The following is a 19414-nucleotide window of genomic DNA, read 5'->3' as shown; positions in this document are numbered from 1 at the left end:
AGAATTTATCCACTTGGGAGAGAACACGCTCTAAGCCGTCTCCCTGCCCGGCCGGTGTGGCTCAGTGGTGAGCGACGACCTGTGAACCAGGAGGGTCCCGGGTTCGATTCCCGGTCAAGGGCACAGGCCCGGGTTGCGGGCTCCATCCCCAACCAGCAGGGGGCGTGCAGGAGGCGGCCGATCGATGTGTGTGTCTCTCTCTCTCTCTCTCTCTCTCTCTCTCTCTCTCTCTCTCTTCGGGACCCTTAGGTCCGCAGGCGGACGCTCTATCCACTGAGCCACACCGGCCAGGGCCTGGATCATTATTTTTAACATTTTCATATTATTTCGCCCACAGGAAAGGACATTCTCGATTGATACAACTGCAAAAAGAAAGAAATGCTGATGAATTGTCTCTACTTTTTTTTTTTTTTCTAATCCTACTATGGTGACCAGTCGTCTTTTCCTTTGGGGGATAAATGTTGTCCGTCCACATCTAAGTCCAAGAAGAAATATCGGTTGGGTGTTACCTGAGTGAGGTTAAGAGAGAGCAAGAAAGACGGGAAGTTGACTCACAAGCCGTCCAAACTCTAGTAGGGATCCTAAGGTATTATGATAGCTAGAGAGATGATAGATAGATCGATAGATAGATATACAGGTCAATAGATTGAAATATAGATGATAGATAGATAGATAGATAGATAGATCGATCAATAGATTGAAATATAGATGATAGATGGATAGATAGAAACACAGGTCAATAGATTGAAATATAGATGATAGATGGATAGATAGATAAGATAGAAAGACAGATCAATAGATTGAAATATAGATGATAGATGGATAGATAGATAGATAGATAGATCAATAGGCTAAAACATAGATGATAGATGGATAGATAGATACATATACACACAGAGAGAGACAGAGAGAATAACAGATAACAAAGAGATGATTACCTGGATAAATAGACAGATAAAAATAGATGATAGATAGATAGATAGATAGATAGATAGATAGATAATAGAAAGAAAGAAAGACAGGTCAATAGGCTGAAATATAGATGATGGATCGACAGATAGATACATATACACAGAGAGAGAGACAGATAGAATAACAGATAACAGAAGAATAGATGAAACCTGGATAGACAGATAAAAAGAGATAGATAGATAGATAGATGATACATAGATGATAGGCTGATAGAGATGGAAGATGACTAGATTAATGAATTGGGTGAGTGGGTGAATAAGTTGATGGATGGATAGAGAGATGATAGATAGGCAGATAGATAGATAGATGATAGATGTGAGATGACAGACATTATAGATAGTAGATTGATAGATAGATAGATAGTAGATTGATTGATAGATAGATGATAGCTAGATAGAGATGAAGGATTACTAGATTAACGAACTGGGTGAGTGGGTGAATAGATAGATAGATGGTAGATAGATGTTAGATGACAGACAGAGGATAGTAGATCGATAGATAGATGATAGGTAGGTAGAGATGAAGGATCACTAGATTAACAAACTGAGTGGGTGAATAGATAGAAAGATAGATGATAGACGTTAGATGACAGACATGATAGACTGATAGATTGATTGATAGAAAGATAGATATAGGAGATTGACTGATAGCTAGATGATACATAGATGATAGAGATGAAGGATGACTAGATTAATGAACTGAGTGGTGGGTGAATAGATAGATAGACAGATGTTAGATGACGGAGGATAGTAGATTGATAGATAATAGAAAGATAAATTGATAGTACATTGATTAATAGATAGATGATAGCTAGATAGAGATGAAGGATGAATTAGATTAACGAATTGGGTGAGTGGGTGAATAGACAGACAGACAGATAAATAGATAGATAGATAGGCAGATAGATAGTTGACAGATAACTAATCACTTATCGATCACCGCTGAGCCATTGGCTTGCACGGACACACGGGGAGAGGGGTGTGGACCGAGGTGAATTTTGTGGGCCCAGAAGCCGAGACGGAATCTGGCCGCGGAAATGACAGGGACTCATCGTGAAAACCCCTTAAGCCTCACGGCCGCACGGTCTCACCTTCATGTTGCCCAGGCGCCGCGTCCTGTCCACCACCAGCAGCTTCTTGATGAGGTCTCTGCCGGGAAGAAGAGGGAAAAAAATAATAAAAAATTTAACAGCCCAGGCGGCCTGGCTCCGTGGTTGAGCGTCCACCTAGAAACCAGGCGGTCCCGGGTTCGATTCCCGGTCAAGGGCACATGCCCGGGTTGCGGGACTCGAACCCCAGTCGGGGGTGTGCGGGAGGCGGCCGATCCATGATTCTCTCTCCTCATGGATGTTTCTCTCTCTCTCCCTCTCCCTTCCTCCCTGACATCAATAAAAATATATATATATTTTTTAAATATATAAAAAAAATATATATTTTTAAAAATATATATATTTTATTTAGATATATAAATAAAATATATTTAAAAAACTAAAAGGAATGAGGTACGAGAAATATCTTTAGCAGGAAAAGAGAATAAAAAAAAAAAAAACCCCAAAAAACAGGTTAACTATCATGAAAACAGAATCCAAATAATTCCGACGTATCCCACGGAACAGAGCTATGGGCCCATCTGCCCGAGAGATGCCTGGCGTCGGATTTTTGGGGTGTTTTTGTGGGTTTTTTTGACGCTTTAAAAAAAAGAATCAACACGCCCCCAGACAGGGAGGGGACCTGGGTACTGACTTGACGTTGAAATCCAAGTATCTCGGGAAGTCGATTTTGCCGGCGAGAATCTTCTGATAGATGCCAAACGGGTTGTCGTCGAAGAATGGAGGGAAGCTGCCGGAAACATGAACACTTGGTTGGTTCTCCGGGGGCCGGGGACAAGCCGCCACGGCGAGGCGGGGAGGGCTGTGGCCGTGCCACGGACAGAGACACGGGTTATGTCACATGCAGCCTTGTTTTTTCCTTTGGTGTCAATCCCTTCGATTCGATCAGCATCACCAAGGACCGATGATGGCCCAGGAGCAGGGACCGGGAATACCCATGAAGACCGCGGCTTTGCGTCTGTGCCAGCAACGCCGGGGAGGCCGTGGACCCGATGTGCTGTTCCATCCATCAACCCTAGACTGTCTCCTTTATGAATCAATAAAAAATTTATAATTTTTAAGTATAAATCTGTGTTTTCTATCAAAATTACTTCTTGCGTGAATTTTGGGACAGCCTTTATATATACTAGAGGCCCGGTGCACGAATTCGTGCACTGGAGGGGGCGGTTTTGTCTCTCAGCCCAGCCTGCACCCTCTCCAATCTGGGACCCCTCGAGGGATGGCCGACCCTGCAGGCCTCGTCCCCGCCCCAACTGTCATCTTGTGATGACCTGGAGGTGGCCACCTTGTGAGGGTGTGAGGGTCAATTTGCATATTTCCTCTTTATTATATGGGATACACCAGAGGCTCGGTGCACAAAATTCGTGCACAGGTGGGACTCGGCTGGGCCCCCTGGTCGAACTCCCGGTTGAATTCCCAGTTGAGGGGACAATTTGCACATCAGCCCTGTCTTATATAGGATATTTTTATTGATTTCAGACAGGAAGGGAGAGGGAAAGAGAAGGAAACATTGGTGATGGGAGAGAATCAGGGACCGGCTGCCGCCTGCACGCCCCCTACTGGGATGGAGCCCGCAACCCGGGCCTGTGCCCTTGACCGGGAATCGAACCCTGACCTCCTGGTCCATAGGTTGACGCTCAACCACTGAGCCACGCCGGCCGGACAATGTAGAACTCTATCTCTCTCTCTCTCTCTCTATCTATCTATCATCTATCTATCTATCTATCATCTATCTATCTATCTATCTATCTATCTATCTATCTATCATCTATCTCTATCTATCTATCTATCTATCTATCTATCTATCTATCTATCTATCTATCATCTATCTATCTCTATCTATCTATCATCTATCTATCTTTCATCTATTATCTATCTCTACCTATCTATCTACCAACTATCTATCTATCTATCTATCTCTATCTATCTATCTATCATCTATCTATCTACCATCTATTATCTATCTATATCTATCTATCTATCTATATCTATCATCTATCTATCATCTATCTCTATCTATCTATCTATCTATCTATCTATCTATCTATCTATCAACTATCTATCTATCTATCTATCTATCTATCTATCTATCTATCTTCTATTTATCTCTATCTATCTATCATCTAAATTAATTTTTATTGATCTCAGAGAGGAAGGGAGAAGGAGAGAGAGAAACATTAATGACGAGAGAGAATCATGGACCGGCTGCCTCCTGCACGCCCCCTACTGGGATGGTGCCCACAACCCGGGCCTGTGCCCTTGACCGGGAATTGAACCCGGGATCCTTCAGTCCGCAGGCCGACGCTCTATCCACTGAGCCACACCAGCCAGGGCAACGCAAAAGTTCTTGAAGCAAAATGTCCCCAAGTCAGAATCTGAGGGCAACAAAGAACTTGAGGAATGAGGGGGGACGCAGAGAAGGCAGCCGATCCATGATTCTCTCTCATCTTTGATGTTTCCGTCTCTCTCTCTCCCTCTCCCTTCCTCTCTGAAATCAATAAATTAAAAAAAAAAGAGAGAGAGAGAATAGTTTTGGTCAGAGTGCGTCAGTAGTAAGAGCATCCGCCTTTACACCGAAGGGTCTTGGGTTCGAGTCCAAGTCAGTGTGGCTCAGTGGTGAGCGTCGACCTAGGAACCAGGAGGTCAGGGTTCGATTCCCGGTCGAGGGCACAGGCCCGGGTTCCGGGCTCCATCCCCAGTCGGGGGGCGTGCAGGAGGCGGCCGGTCCAGGATTCTCTCTCATCATGGATGTTTTTATCGCTTTCTGTCTCCCTCTCTGACACCAATAAAATCATTTTTAAAAAACAAAGAAACCTCACAAAAACAAACCCATGAACGCCTTCTATTTAGAAATCACGGGTCTCTGGGATTCAATTATCGTCGGGGCGACACTGCCCCCTAGTGGTCATTACGGGAGGAACGTGTGCCACAGGCCTCCTGTCAGAACCTGACCCGTCCACATTGGAGGGGTCGCCTGAGACCGTCGGAAAACACATCTATCATCACATATTGTTTTTGTGATCGATCACTGAGCTTTCATGATGTTCCATGTGTCACCATGAAAATCCATCCTGCAGATCAGATGTTTCCATGACGATTCGTCACAGCAGCCACATGACGGCGATGACGCAGCCACGAGAATAATGTTATGGTTGGGGGTCCCCACAGCATGGGGAGCTGTATTCAGGGGTCACGGCCTTAGGAAGGTTGAGAACCACTGATATAGATGATAGATAGATAATAGATATATAGATAGATAATAGATAGATAGACAGATAGATAGATGATAGATAGATGATAGATAGATATATAACAGATAGATAGATAATAGATAGACAGATAGATAATAGATAGATGATAGATATATAATAGATAGATAGATATATTAATAGATATAGATTAATAGATAGATATATAATAGATAGATAGATAATAGATAGATATATAATAGATAGATAATAGATATATAATACATAGATAATAGATAGATATATAATAGATAGATAGATGATAGATAGATATATAATAGATAGATAGATAGATGATAGATAGATGATAGATAGATGATAGATAGATAGGTGATAGATAGACAGATGATAGATAGATGATAGATAGATAGATGATAGATAGACAGATGATAGATAGATGATAGATAGATGACAGATAGATAGATAATAGGTAGATAGACAAATAGATAGATGATAGATATATAATAGATAGACAGACAAATAGACAGATGATAGACAGATGATACATGGATGATAGATAGATGATAGATAGATAGAGAATAGATAGATAGATCGATAGATGACAGATAGATATATAGTGGATAGATAGATAGATAGATAGATAGATAGATAAGAGATAGATAGACAAATAGATAGATGATAGATAGATATATAATAGATAGACAAATAGATAGATATATAATAGATAGATAGATAGATAGATAGATGATAGATAGATGATACAGGGATGATGGATAGATGACAAGTGCCAGGCACAAAGCGCCAGGCTGTGCAAACACTGGGGGACGGTGTCGAGTAAAACCTCATCTGGGAACGTCCCATCGGCGGCGTTGGCAGCCCTGGTTCTCAAAGTGGGGTCCCAGGGAACCCCGGGGTTCCTCGTGGCCGTGCCGGGATTTTTTGTGAGACGATTTCTATTTTTTAATTTTTTTCCTGACTCCGATTCTCAAAGTGGAAGGGAGCACCTTCTCCCTCTTCCTCCACCAGAACAACAATATCGTACCAGGCAGGCTACACCCAAGAGAGGAAAATCTAATGGCCTTGCAGGAGGCCGCTGGATGGGAGGGAGGTGGGCGAAAATATGAAACCAAGCCACACTTGTCGCTGAATGTGTTCAATTCTAGGAAATATCGTTATTTTTCCATTAAAAACATTTTTTTTAAATAAAATATATTTTTTACTGATTTCATATAGGAAGGAAGAGGGAGAGAGAGAAATATCCATGATGAGGGAGAATCATGGACTGGCTGCTTCTTGCAGGCCCCCCACTGGGGATCGAGCCCGCAACCCGGGCCTGTGCCCTTGACCGGGAATCGAACCCGGGACCCTTCAGTCCACAGGCCGACGCTCGATCCACTCAGCCAAACCAGCTAAAGCATTCTATTAAAATGTTATTTGTGCTCATCCTTAGTGAGACTATTATAATTCTAAGTAAATATATATATACATAATTGCAGCCGAATAGCATATCAGATTATAATTATATCACTTCCTTTTCTATTCTTATGCTAATAGATTAGAAGTACTCTATTTTCTAATAGCATAGGTTCCCATATTATAATGTATAGCATTCCTTAACGATATTGTAATAATGACTTATATAATAATCCTACTATAATTTTAATACATTCTAATGCTACTCTAACAATTTTCTATAATAGTCCATGAATATTATGCTCAACAATGAACCGCGTTATAATATTGCATTTACTAATAATGTTGCAAACTAGGATATTCTGTATTATTATATCCTACCCTAATAATAAAACGATAAACGGATAAAAGGTGAACCTCATTCTATTTAAAGACCACTGGGCTCTAGCCAGTGTGCCTCATTGGACAGAGCGTCGGCCTGCGGGCTGGAGGGTCCTGGGTTCGATTCCCGGTCAAGGGCACATACCTGGGTTGCAGGCTCCATCCCCAGTAGGGGGCGTGCAGGAGCAGTCGGTCCATGATTCTCTCTTATCATGGATGTTTCTATCTCTCTTTCTCTCTCTCTCTCTCTCTCTCTCTCTCTCTCTCTCTCTCTCTCTCTCCTCCCGCCCTGTCTTCCTCTCTGAAATCAATGACATATATTTAATAAAAAATATTTTAAGATCACGGTTCCCCAGGATTCAATTTTCATCAGGCAACACCGCCCGCTAGTGGTCACTCCAGGAGGAAATCGAGCTGCAGGCCTATTAGCAACACCGCCCCCTAGTGGTCACTCCAGGAGGAAATCGAGCTGCAGGCCTCTTAGCAACACCCTCCCTGGTGGTCACTCCAGGAATAAATCGAGCTGCAGGCCTCTTAGCAACACTGCCCCCTGGTGGTCACTCCAGGAGGAAATCGAGCTGCAGGCCTCTTAGCAACACCCCCCCTGGTGGTCACTCCTGGAGGAAATCGAGCTGCAGGCCTCTTAGCAACACCCCCCCTGGTGGTCACTCCAGGAGGAAATCGAGCTGCAGGCCTCTTAGCAACACCCCCCCTGGTGGTCACTCTAGGAGGAAATCGAGCTGCAGGCCTCTTAGCAACACCGCCCCCTGGTGGTCACTCCAGGAGGAAATCGAGCAGCGGGCCTCTTAGCAACACTGCCCCCTAGTGGTCACTGCAGGAATAAATCGAGCTGCAGGCCTCTTAGCAACACCGCCCGCTAGTGGTCACTCCAGGAGGAAATCGAGCAGCGGGCCTCTTGGCAACACCGCCCCCTGGTGGTCACTCCAGGAATAAATCGAGCTGCGGGCCTCTTATAGGAAGCTGATCAACACGGTACCTATTTAGGGAAATGGCGGTGAGAATCGCACCCCGGAAATTTTCAGTGTCCTTGGGGCTAAGGGATCAGGCCAAGAGAGCCTGGGAGGGGATGGTCCGATTTTCCCAGAATCCCTTACTCACCCCGAAAGCATCTCAAAGACGAGGATGCCCAGCGCCCACCAGTCGACCGCGCGGCCGTGGCCCTTGCTCTGAATGACTTCGGGGGCCAGGTACTCGGGGGTCCCACAGAGGGTCCAGGTCCTGCGTGGGGGGGAGAGAGGACGGAAGCATGAAAACTCAGCTGGGCTTGGCGAGGGGTGCGTCCGTTGGTGACAAAGGGTGTCCCAAAATTCACGCAAGAAGTCATTTGGATGGAAAACGCAGGTTTATCATTAAAAATTGTAAATTTTTTATGGATTCGTAAAGGAGACAGTCTAGGGTTTATGTGTGGAATAGCACATCGGGTCCGTGGCCTCCCCGGCTCTGCTGGCACAGACGCAAAGCCGCGGTCTTCGTGGGTCTTCCCTGTCCCGGCTCCTGGGCCATCATTGGTACCTGGTGATGGTGATCGAATCGAAGGGATGGACATCCAAGGGCAACAGATATTAGAATCTGATTCAATCAACCGAGTCCAATCAGGCTTTTATGTTTTTTTGTTGTTGTTGTTAATGCTCACGCAGAATTCAAATCTTGCGTGAATTCTGGGACACCCTATATATTGGCTCACACCTGGAGCTCATCTCTCCCTCCCACGGACCCTACCCCCATCCAACTGGCCCCCCGATAGGCCTCGATCCCCGGCCAGGCCAAGGGACCCCACCCGTGTATGAATTCGTGCACCGGGCCTCTAGTATAAAATAATAGTGAGCCCTGGCTGGTGTGGCTCAGTGGATAGAGCGTCGGCCTGCGGGCTGAAGGGTCCCGGGTTCGATTCCCGGTCAAGGGCACAGGCCCGGGTTGTAGACTCAATCCCCAGTCGGGGGCGTGCAGGAGGCAGCCGGTCCGTGATTCTCTCTCATCGTGGGTGTTTCTATCCATCTCTCTCTCTCCCTCTCCCATCTGCTCTGAAATCAATGAAAAAATGTATTTTTTAAAAACTAGAAGCATTGATGATATATCTGACCACATCTGAAACTAATATAAAATAATAGCGAATGCCCAGTGTCATTGAAAACGGGAAAAAAACAAAATTTCATTGACTTAGGTGCATGTTTCAATATCATATATTTTTTATTTTTTTTAAGATTTTAATATATTTCTTTAAATTTATTTCAGAGAGGGAGAGGGAGAGAGAGAGAGAGAAACATCCGTGATGAGAGAGAATCATCGATCAGCTGCCCCCTGCTGGGGATCGAACCCATAACCCGGGCATGTGCCTTTGACCGGGAATCGAACCCGCAACCCTGTAGTCCGCAGGCCGATGCTCTATCCACTGAGCCAAACAAGCTAGGGCCATAGGAGAAATAATTTGCAAAAAAAACATAAAGAGAAAAAACTAGAAAAATTAGCTTCTAGCGCCACCTAGTGGCCAGTTGGGTGAACAGCCAAGTGGGACCCACATCTAAGGTGAAGTTTTCTGGTTACGTATTTGGTTATTTTATTTTTTTTCCCCCAATTGGGGTGCCCCTTCCCTGTGCAGCCTCAGATGCCTTTATTTTTTTCTCCACAAACAGGAGAAAACAGGTCCTTTCTTCTTGCAAAAGAATTTTTTTTATACCTCAAAAGGGTGGCAATGTTTTGCTAAAATCTATAGATTTTGAGACGTTCCTGCTAATATCACCATATGTGAGGCTCTGGATTGATGGTCTGCTCTGTTAATGGTCCTCTCTCTCTCTCTCACCCTCTAAAAATCAATTAAAAATTAAAAATAGCCCGGCCGGCGTGGCTCAGTGGTTAGAGCTTCGGCCTGCAGACTGAAGGGTCCCGGGTTCGAATCCCGGTCAAGGGCACAGGCCCGGGTTGCAGGCTCCATCCCCAGTAGGGGGCATGCAGGAGGCAGCCGGTCCATGATTCTCTCTCATCATGGATGTTTCTCTCTCTCCCTCTCCCTTCCTTTCTGATAGCAAGAAACATATATTTTACAAAATTAAAAAATTAAATTTTAGGTTGCTTGGAAAATGCAGAACTGAAATTCTGAATTTTCTGCTAAGTTTGTATAATTTGATTGAATTTTCTTAATCTATTTTTACTGATTTCAGAGAGGAAAGAAAGGGAAAGAGAAACATCGATGATGAGAGAGAATCATGGACCGGCCGCCTCCTGCACGCCCCCCACTGGGGATCGAGCCTGCAACCCGGGCATGTGCCCTTGACCGGGATTCGAACCCGGGACCCTTCCGTCCGCAGGCCGGCGCTCTATCCACTGAGCCACACCAGCCAGGGCTAATTTGATAGAATTTTGCCAAGGAAAACCTCACCCTTAGAAAGAGAAAGAAGCTATAAACTTCCAGTCGGAAGATGAATTATAACTGGTGGCCGGGAGTTAATAACACTGTGTCGCTTCTCTGAAAGCAGCCAGAGGAAGAAAAAAATAAAATCACGTAAAAATGATAAAGTTGCGAGAGGGCAGAGGTTACACCTTCTCATCACACTCGCCGGCCGCCCAGCTTCTACCTGAGACAGAATAGCCAGACGGAGGCGGCCACAGGTAACTGTATCGGCCCTCGATACAGGGTGTCGGATTCCACGTGGACGGGGAGGCGAGGGGAGGGGGGTGGGGGGGTGAGGGGCCCGGGCGGTATCCAATTCCAGTCTCTTAAGCACCCCCAGGTGCCTGACACCTCGTTAGAGCAGAAAATTCCAACCAGAAAAGCCGCCGGCCCGGCCCGGCCGGTGTGGCTCAGTGGATAGAGCGTCGGCCTGTGAACTGAAGGGTTCCGGGTTCGATTCCCGGTCAAGGGCACAGGCCCGGGTTGCGGGCTCGATCCCCAGCAGGGGGCGTGCAGGAGGCGGCCGGTCCATGATTCTCTCTCCTCATGGATGTTTCTCTCTCTCTCCCTTCCTTTCTGAAATCAATAAAAATATTTTTGTTTTTTTTTTTTAAAAAAAAAGACAGAAAAGCTGCCTTGAGGCACATGCTCTCTCACACGTGTCGGCATGGCTACCATGGGTCCATCCACAAACCACGGGGGGAGAAAAGGGAACCCCTTGCACCATACACCAGGGGGACGGGTGGGCCTGAGGGTGGGTGCGGCCGCCGTGGAAAAACAGCGCGAAGGTTCCTCAAAAAAAAAAAATTAAAAATAGAACCGTCGTCGGACCCACGGATTTCACTTCTGGCTGATGGCTGGCTTGTTCCCGAAACCCAGATACAGACACGACCTGAGAGTCGATGGACCAAAAAGTACATTTTATTATGATTATTATCATTATTTCGATTTATTTTATATTTTACAGAGAGGAAGGGAGAGGGATAGAGAGTTAGAAACATCGATCCGCTGCCTCCTGCACACTCCCCACCGGGGATGTGCCCACAACCCAGGCACATGCCCTTGACCGGATTCGAACCCGGGACCCCTCAGTCCGCAGGCCGACGCTCTATACACTGAGCCAAAACGGTTAGGGCTATTGTTATTATTTTTAAATATTTTTTTATTAATTTCAGAGTGGAAGTGAGAGGGAGAGAAAAAGAGAGAAAGAAACGTCAGTTAGGAGAGAGAATCATGGATCGGCTGCCTCCTGCACGCCCCCTACTGGGGATGGAGCCCGCAACCCGGGCATGTGCCCTTGACCGGGAATCGAACCCAGGACCCTTCAGTCCACAGCCCCAAGCTCTATCCACTGAGCCACATTAGCCAGAGCCAAGAAGGAACATACTTTTAAAAATCAGTCCTAACTGATGTGGCTCAGTGGACAGAGCGTCGGCCTGTGGACTGAAGGGTCCCGGGTTCGATTTCCGGCCAAGGGCATGGACCTTGGTTGCGGGCACATCCCCAGTGGAGGGCGTGTAGGAGGCGGCTGATCGATGTTTCTCTCTCATCGATGTTTCTAACTCTCTATCCCTCTCTGTAAACAATCCATAAAATATATATATATATATATATATTTTATTTTTTTTTAAATATATTTTATTGATTTTTTTAAAAATATATTTTATGGATTGTTTACAGAGAGGAAGGGAGAGGGATAGAGAGTCAGAAACATCAATGAGAGAGAAACATCGATCAGCCGCCTCGATACCCTACTGGGGATGTGCCCGCAACCCAGGTCCATGCCCTGGACCGGGATTCGAACCCGGGACCCTTGAGTCCGCAGGCCGGCGCTCTACCCACTGAGCCACACCGGCCAGGGCAATAAAATATATTTTAAAAAAAACACCAAAAAAGTCACAGACACAGACAGGGGCCCGGGGGGGGGTGTGGGGGTGCGGCCCCGGGGGCACCAGGCCTCACCTGTCCACCAGCTTCTTGGCGAAGCCGAAGTCGGTGAGCTTGACGTGCCCGTCGCGGTCCAGCAGGATGTTCTCGGGCTTGAGGTCCCGGTAGACGATCTCCTTCGAGTGCAGGTAGTCGAGGGCGCACACGATCTCGGCCGCGTAGAACAGGCCGGCCGCGTTGGAGAAGCGGCCCCGGGCGCGCAGGTAGCTGAACAGCTCGCCGCCCGGCACGAACTCCATGAGCATGTAGAGGAAGCGGTCGTCGTGGCAGGTCCAGAACCTGCAGGGGGGGAGGCCGGGCGCCTGGACCAGGCAGGTGTGAGCACAGACGGACATGGAGGTGCACGTGTGGCCCCGTGGCTGAGCGTCGGTCGAACTCGGAACCAGGAGGTCACGGGTTCGATTCCCGGTCACGGGCACAGGCCCGGGTTGCGGGCTCAAAGGACCAGACATAAGACATGATTTCTAACAGAGCTTCCGGGGGAAAAAAAATCTCGATGGTTAAAACCCTGTAGCCCAGGTTGGTTTGGCTCAGTGGATAGAGCATCAGCCTGTGGAATGAAGGGTCCCGGGTTCGATTCCCGACCAAGGGCACAGGCCCGGGTTGCGGGCTCCATCCCCAGTAGGGGGCGTGCAGGAGGCGGCCGGTCCCTGATTCTCTCTCATCATGGGTGTTTCTCTCTCCCTCTGCCTTCCTCTCTGAAATCAATAATGTATTTTTAAAAAAAGGTACAGGGTCGCCTAAGTTGGTGTGGCTCAGTGGATAGAACCGTCAGCCTGCAGACTGAAGGGTCCCGGGTTCGATACCCATTGGGGGGCCTGCAGGAGGCAGCTGATCCATGATTCTCTCTCATCATGGATGTCTCTCTCTCTCTCCCTCTCTCCCTCTCCCTTCCTCTCTGAAATCAATCCTATATAATAAAAGCCCAGTGACCATAATGGGGTAACGACAGAACAACCGACTGACCAGCCGCTATGACCGCCTCTTGGTCCCTCCCCACAGCCCACAGCCTCTGATTGATTGCCCGGCCAATGGGGAACCAGGGTGGGTGGAGGTGGCAGGGCGGGACTAGGGACCGGCGAGCAGGCGGAAGACGGCCCTGACCGCAGTCTGGACCTGGGACCCTCCCCGCGCCCGATTTGGTGCGCTGGGACTCCAGGAAGGATATATTTTTTTTTTTTAAAAAAAAAAAAAAAAAAGAGAGAGAGAGGAGAAGGCGCTGGGACCAGACCCCGGCGGGGAGAGGGGACGGACTCACAGCTTGACCAGGAAGGGGTGGCTGACTTCCTTGAGGACCGACTTCTCGTTGTGCACGTGCTGCTCCTGCTTGAGCCGGATGACGTCGGGGATGCTCATGACCTTGAGCGCGAAGAACTGCTTGCCCGTCTTCTGCCGGACGAGCTGCACCCGCCCGAAGGTCCCGGTGCCTGGGGAGGAGGAGGACAGGGGGCTGCATGGGCACCGGGATTGGACCAGGGGTCGGACACTCAACACTCGGCAAGAGTCCGGCCGGCCGGGCATAGGGGTTGAGCGTCGACCTAGGAACCAGGAGGTCAGGGTTCGATTCCCCGTCAAGGGCACAGGCCCGGGTTGTGGGTTCGATCCCCAGTAGGGGGCGTGCAGGAGGCGGCCGATCCGTGATTCTCTCTCTCTCTCCGTCTCCCTTCTTCTCTGAAATCAATAAAAATACACTTTAAACAATACCCTACAAGCCCTGACCGGTGTGGCTCAGTGGATAGAACGTCGGCCTGTGTACGGAAGGATCCCGGGTTCGATTCCGGCCAAGGGCATGTGCCTTGGTTGAGGGCACATCCCCAGTGGGGGGCGTGCAGGAGGCAGCTGATCGATGTTTCTCTCTCATCGATGTTTCTGACTCTCTATCCCTCTCCCTTCCTCTCTATAAAAAAAATCAATAAAATGTATTTTTTTAAAAATAAATAAACAGCCCCGCCCCAGGCCCCACGGGACCCAGGCTGCAGGCCGGGCACGGTCTCACCAAAGGCTGACCACGGACAGGGACCCAGGACACGAGACCCCAGCAGCCCTTTCGTGGGACACAATAGGGTGACCCCCCGCCCCCCCCCGTCACACACGGAGCTGAACCTGGCCCCTGTCACCAGCTGTGCCGCCCACCCACTCCCCTCCTGTCCCAGCATGCTCTGGGGCCACAGGCAGGGCCTTGGGTGGTGGAGGGAGGGAGGTCACTGTGCCGTCTGGAGGAGGAGCCCCCCCCCCCCGTGGGGTCCAGGGCAAGCCCTGCGCTCACTTCTCTGGGGGTCACCGGGGTCACGGGTCACCGGGGTCGCGGGTCAGGAGGCCCAGTGGGAACAGCCCTCTGTGTTTCCGATGTACGGCCATCCTGGCAGAGCCCTGAGCGTAGGGACGGCCTCTCCTGCAGACCCCGCTCCTCTCCTGGGGCGCCCGCCCCCAGCACCCAGGAGGGACGCGGGCGCTCTGGGGCTGTGACCTGGGCTCCTGTCCGCACGGGGGCACGGCCACCACATGGTCACTCTGCTCCCGGGTGAAACGGGGGTGTCTCTGCCAAAGCCCCTTCCTTGGTCTCTGGGCGGGTCCTGGAGCCCCATCCCCTCACCCACCCCCTCCCGGCTCGGCCGGCTCTCCTGGCTGCTCTGTGTGGCCCCAGCCCACCCCCTCCCAAACGGCCCTGGGGGGCCTGAGGGGGGAGGAAGCAGCCACCACAGGCCCCGGGTCCAGGGAGCCCACACCCTCCCTGAGCCGCGCACGCTTCCTCGGGCCCGTCCTGGCTCCTGGCCCCGGAAACCCGGGGGACACGGGACACGGGAGCCGGAGACGCGGTGGCGAGAAGTGGCCGCTGAGAGTCCGTCAGGGTTCGGGGCCCAGGCAGGCGAGGCCACAGCGTCAGGGCGAGGGGGGCTCCCGGCCTCAGGGACCCCCAGGGCGAGCCCGGTGACGGCGAGGGAAGGGGGGCCCGGGATGCTCCCCGCTCCCACCCCTCGCCCGTCGGCTGCGGCTCAGTGGGCAGAGGCCCCCCACCTGCCAGGCCCAGAAAGCGTCTAAAATTAATTCTTGTTCCCCGGCGGCTCGGTGACCCCCGCGCCGGCCTCCGCGGGCCCTGCGGCGGCGGCTGCGCCTCTTATCTCCGGCAGCCTCATTTGTTACTTCTCGCTGAATACACCCGCCCCATTATTCCCGCGGCTCTTGGCAATCACAGCCCTTCCCTAATGAAAGCCGTCAGGTACATCCACTGGCTCACAGAGCCGGGGGTTGGGGACCAGGGCCAGCGTGGCCGTGGCTTTGAAGGGAAGTTTCCGTCGTGAATGTTTCATTAGAGCAGAAGCAGGCGGGGACCTGCAGGAGCCAGGGATCGCCGTGAGCGGAGAGGCCGACGGTGAGCGGTTCATCTCGAAGGCGCGGCCTCGTGGAAAGATCATTGGGCCCTGACCGGTGTGGCTCAGTGGATAGAGCGCCGGCCTGCGGACTGAAGGGTCCCCGGTTCGAATCCGGCCAAGGGCATGGACCTTGGTTGCGGGCACATCCCCAGTAGGGGGTGTGCAGGAGGTGGCTGATGGATGCTTCTCTTTCTCATTGATGTTTCTAGCTCTCTATCCCCCTCCTTTCCTCTCGGTAAAAAAAAACAATAAAATATATTTTATAGAAAAAAAAAATAAATGAAGTCACATAAACAATCGCAAAAGACCTGGGAGTGTCTGTCCCAGGCCAAGGCCGCTAAGGAATGTCGTAGGCGGGACATGCCTGGCATTCCTCGCTCAGGCCGGGAGCTCCCATGGGTGCCCCGTCTGCAGCTACGACTGGCACGAGGGGTGTTGAGTTTTCACCCACAACAGCCACGATCGTCGGACGTCATCCACGCACAGTCCACGCCAGCCGGGCGACACCCACAGCCATACACGACCCCCAGGCGGGGCACCTGATGAGGTCACGGGATCCCCCACATGACAGAACGTGTCTCAATGCCCTTGTCATTGGGGGGGTTTCCAGCACAGCTGCCGCTTGGGGCTGCGGGAATTTTGGTGGTGGTTGATGGGAGGGAGGTGCTAGATTGTAGAATTTTATCCCTGAAACGTGTAGAATTTTATGGACCAACTAGAGGCCCGGTGCACGAAATTCGTGCACTTGAGGGCGAGGGGGGTGGTCGCTCAGCCTGGATTGCGAGAGGGCGCAGGCATGATCGGGGCCGGGGAGGGACGCGGGAGGTTGGCCAGCGTGGGAGGGACCATAGGAGGGCTCCAGGGCGCGTTCAGTTCCGATCGGACAGACCCCAGCAGCAAGCTCACCTTCTGGTTGGCGTGCCTGGCCCCTGGTGGTCATTGCACGTCATAGCGACCGGTCGACTGTCTGCCCCCTGGTGGTCAGTGCACGTCATAGCGACTGGTCGACTGCCCCCTGGTGGTCAGTGCACGTCATAGCGACCGGTTGACTGTCTGCCCCCTGGTGGTCAGTGCACATCATAGCGAGCACTTGAGCGGCCTTAGCATATCATTAGCATATTACGCTTTGATTGGTTGAACGGCCGACCTGACAACCAGACACTTAGCATTTTAGGCTTTTCTTATATAGGATGTCAACCCGATAATTTCAGTGAGAAAGACATTAATTATCACAGTGGTTTAAGGGGTTTCTTTCACCTCAAAGACGTCAGAAGGCGGGTGAGATGAAGAACACAGGGATGACCCTGGCCGGTATGGCTCAGTGGATAGAGCGTCCCCCGGCGGACTGAAGGGTCCCGGGTTCGGTTCCCGGCCAAGGGCACAGGCCCGGGTTGCGGGCTCCATCCCCAGTAGGGGGCGTGCGGGAGGCGGCCGATCCGTGATTCTCTCTCCTCATGGATGTTTCTCTCTCTCTCTCTCCCTCTCCCTCCCTCTCTGAAACCAACACAAATATATCTATTTTTTTAAAATCTAAAAAAAAATGAAAAATTAAAAAAAAAAAAAAGGGGGTGAGTCCAAAGCCATAAAGGGAACCGAGATTTGTGAGGTTGGAGTAAACAGTTCAAGAGAAGGAAGGGGTTTCGAAAGCCTTTGGGTGGATTCTTCACTCAAAGGGCAACAGGACATCGGGAGGCTGAGAGGCGGGAGGTGCCTGCGTGGGTTTTGGTCGTGCAGGGTTCTGTGTGGTTGCCAGGACTCCTCTGGGGGCCCGGCCGGTGTGGCTCAGTGGTTGAGCGTTGACCTATGAACCAGGAGGTCACCGTTCGATTTTAGTCCAGGGCACGTGCCCGGGTTGGGGGCTGGATCCCCAGTCGGGGTCGTGCGGGAGGCGGCCGATCCATGATTCTCCTCATCATGGATGTCTCTGTCTCTCGCTCCCTCTCCCTTCCTCTCTGAAATCAGTAAATATATATATATATATATATATTTTTTAAAAAAAAAGAAAGAAAGAAAAAAAAAGAATGGGTGAGTCAAGAGCCAATAAGGAAACTTGAGATTCGTGAGGTCGGAAGAAACCGGTCACGGAAAGGAAGGGATTTTGAAAATCTTCGCGTGAATTCTGTTTTTTTGTTCTGTTTTTGCTTTTGTTTTGGTTTCTGGTTAATCCTCTCCCGGGGATATTTTTCTGTTGCTTTTTAGAGAGAATAAAAGAGACAGAGGGAAATATTTTTTTTAAAATATATTTTATTGGGTTTTTTTTACAGAGAGGAAGGGAAAGGGATAGAGAGTTAGAAACATTGATGAAAGAGGAACATCGATCAGCCGCCTCCTGCACGCCCCCTACTGGGGATGTGCCCGCAACCAAGGCACGTGCCCTTGACGGGAATCGAACCCGGGACCCGTTGGGCCACAGGCCAATGCTCTATCCACTGAGCCAAACCAGCTAGGACGGCGTGAATTATTTACACCATGGTCAGCAGCACGTCACACGGCTGAGAGCAGGGAAGTGCCTGGGTGGGTTTGGCTTTGTGTAGGGTGTTGTGTTATTGCGTAAAGATTCTCCTGATGTCAGACAGGCCAGGTGAGGGGAGGCTGCAGGACAAATAAGACAGAGATGCAGAGTGGAGAGAGATGAGCTGTGATCGTCGGGAGAGGCACAGCCAGGAGGCGGGCACGGGACAAATAGAAAACCGGCCGTGGAAACAGACTAGATGGGGCTGGGCGAGCGAGGGTGGGTGGAGATGAATGCCAGGCAGCGTTGAGGTAGCTGAGCAGCTCATGAGAGCAATGACTACACAGGTCAACCAGGCAGATGCTTTTCATACCAACGGCCTGTCCTCGCTCAGGACTCAGACTTTGCTAAAATCTCTTAAACAAGCAGCCGCTGGCATCGGCGTGCCCCATACCTATCAACAAATGGCCCCCAACACACACCCCGCCACACACACACACACACACACACACACTTAGCAGCAGCCTGTCTCTCTCCTTTTCTTAAAAAAAAAAAAAAAATTTTATGGATTTCAGAGAAAAGGGGAGAGGGAGAGAAAGATAGAAACATCCATGAAACACGTGTTAAAACAAAACAAACAAGCAAAATTCTGCCAAGGAAAGGTTTAAAAAAAAAATCAGAACAATAAAACTTTAAAAAATTAATTAAAATAGTTAATAAAAGACGATCTCAACATTACCCAAGCATTATGATAAAAGCCACTCAGTTTAAAAAAAAAAAAAATATATCGAGCCGCAACCCGGGCATGTGCCCTTGACTGGGAATCGAACCCAGGACCCTTCTGTCCACAGGCCGATGCTCTATCCACTAAGCCACACCGGCTTGGGCTGCAGAACAACTTTTATCTCAAGGATGGGAGAGCTCTTAGCCACCCAGCAAGGAATGAAAACACACTTTGAAGATGTATGTTGGCCCGGCCAGTGCGGCTCAGTGGTTGAGCGTTGACCTATGAACCGTGAGATCGGGGTTCGATTCCCGGACAAGGGCACATGCCTGGGTTGCGGGCTCCATCCCCAGTAGGGGGCGTGCAGGAGGCAGCCGGTCCATGATTCTCTCTCCTCATGGATGTTTCTCTCTCTCTCTCTCTCTTCCTCT

The 19414-nt window shown here is 49.9% G+C and overlaps 1 protein-coding gene across 4 annotated transcripts in view; it reads right to left on the bottom strand.

The window, feature by feature from the left end:
- The window catches only part of PRKX (protein kinase cAMP-dependent X-linked catalytic subunit), a 321391-nt gene that overhangs the window by 288686 nt on the left and 13291 nt on the right, over nt 1–19414 (bottom strand). For all 4 annotated transcript variants that reach the window (XM_059680009.1, XM_059680007.1, XM_059680008.1 and 1 more), the window contains exons 2-6: nt 13695–13863; nt 12452–12715; nt 8203–8322; nt 2715–2810; nt 2063–2120 (exon numbers count right to left, since the gene is read on the bottom strand). In XM_059680009.1, coding sequence (XP_059535992.1) covers nt 2063–2120; nt 2715–2810; nt 8203–8322; nt 12452–12715; nt 13695–13863 — 707 coding nt within the window. The remainder of the gene's footprint in view (nt 1–2062; nt 2121–2714; nt 2811–8202; nt 8323–12451; nt 12716–13694; nt 13864–19414) is intronic.

The sequence above is a fragment of the Myotis daubentonii genome, chromosome X (genome assembly GCF_963259705.1).
Source record: "Myotis daubentonii chromosome X, mMyoDau2.1, whole genome shotgun sequence".
NCBI lineage: Eukaryota > Metazoa > Chordata > Mammalia > Chiroptera > Vespertilionidae > Myotis > Myotis daubentonii.
Note: the sequence above shows the minus strand (reverse complement) of the source record. Positions and strands in the feature narration are given on the sequence as shown.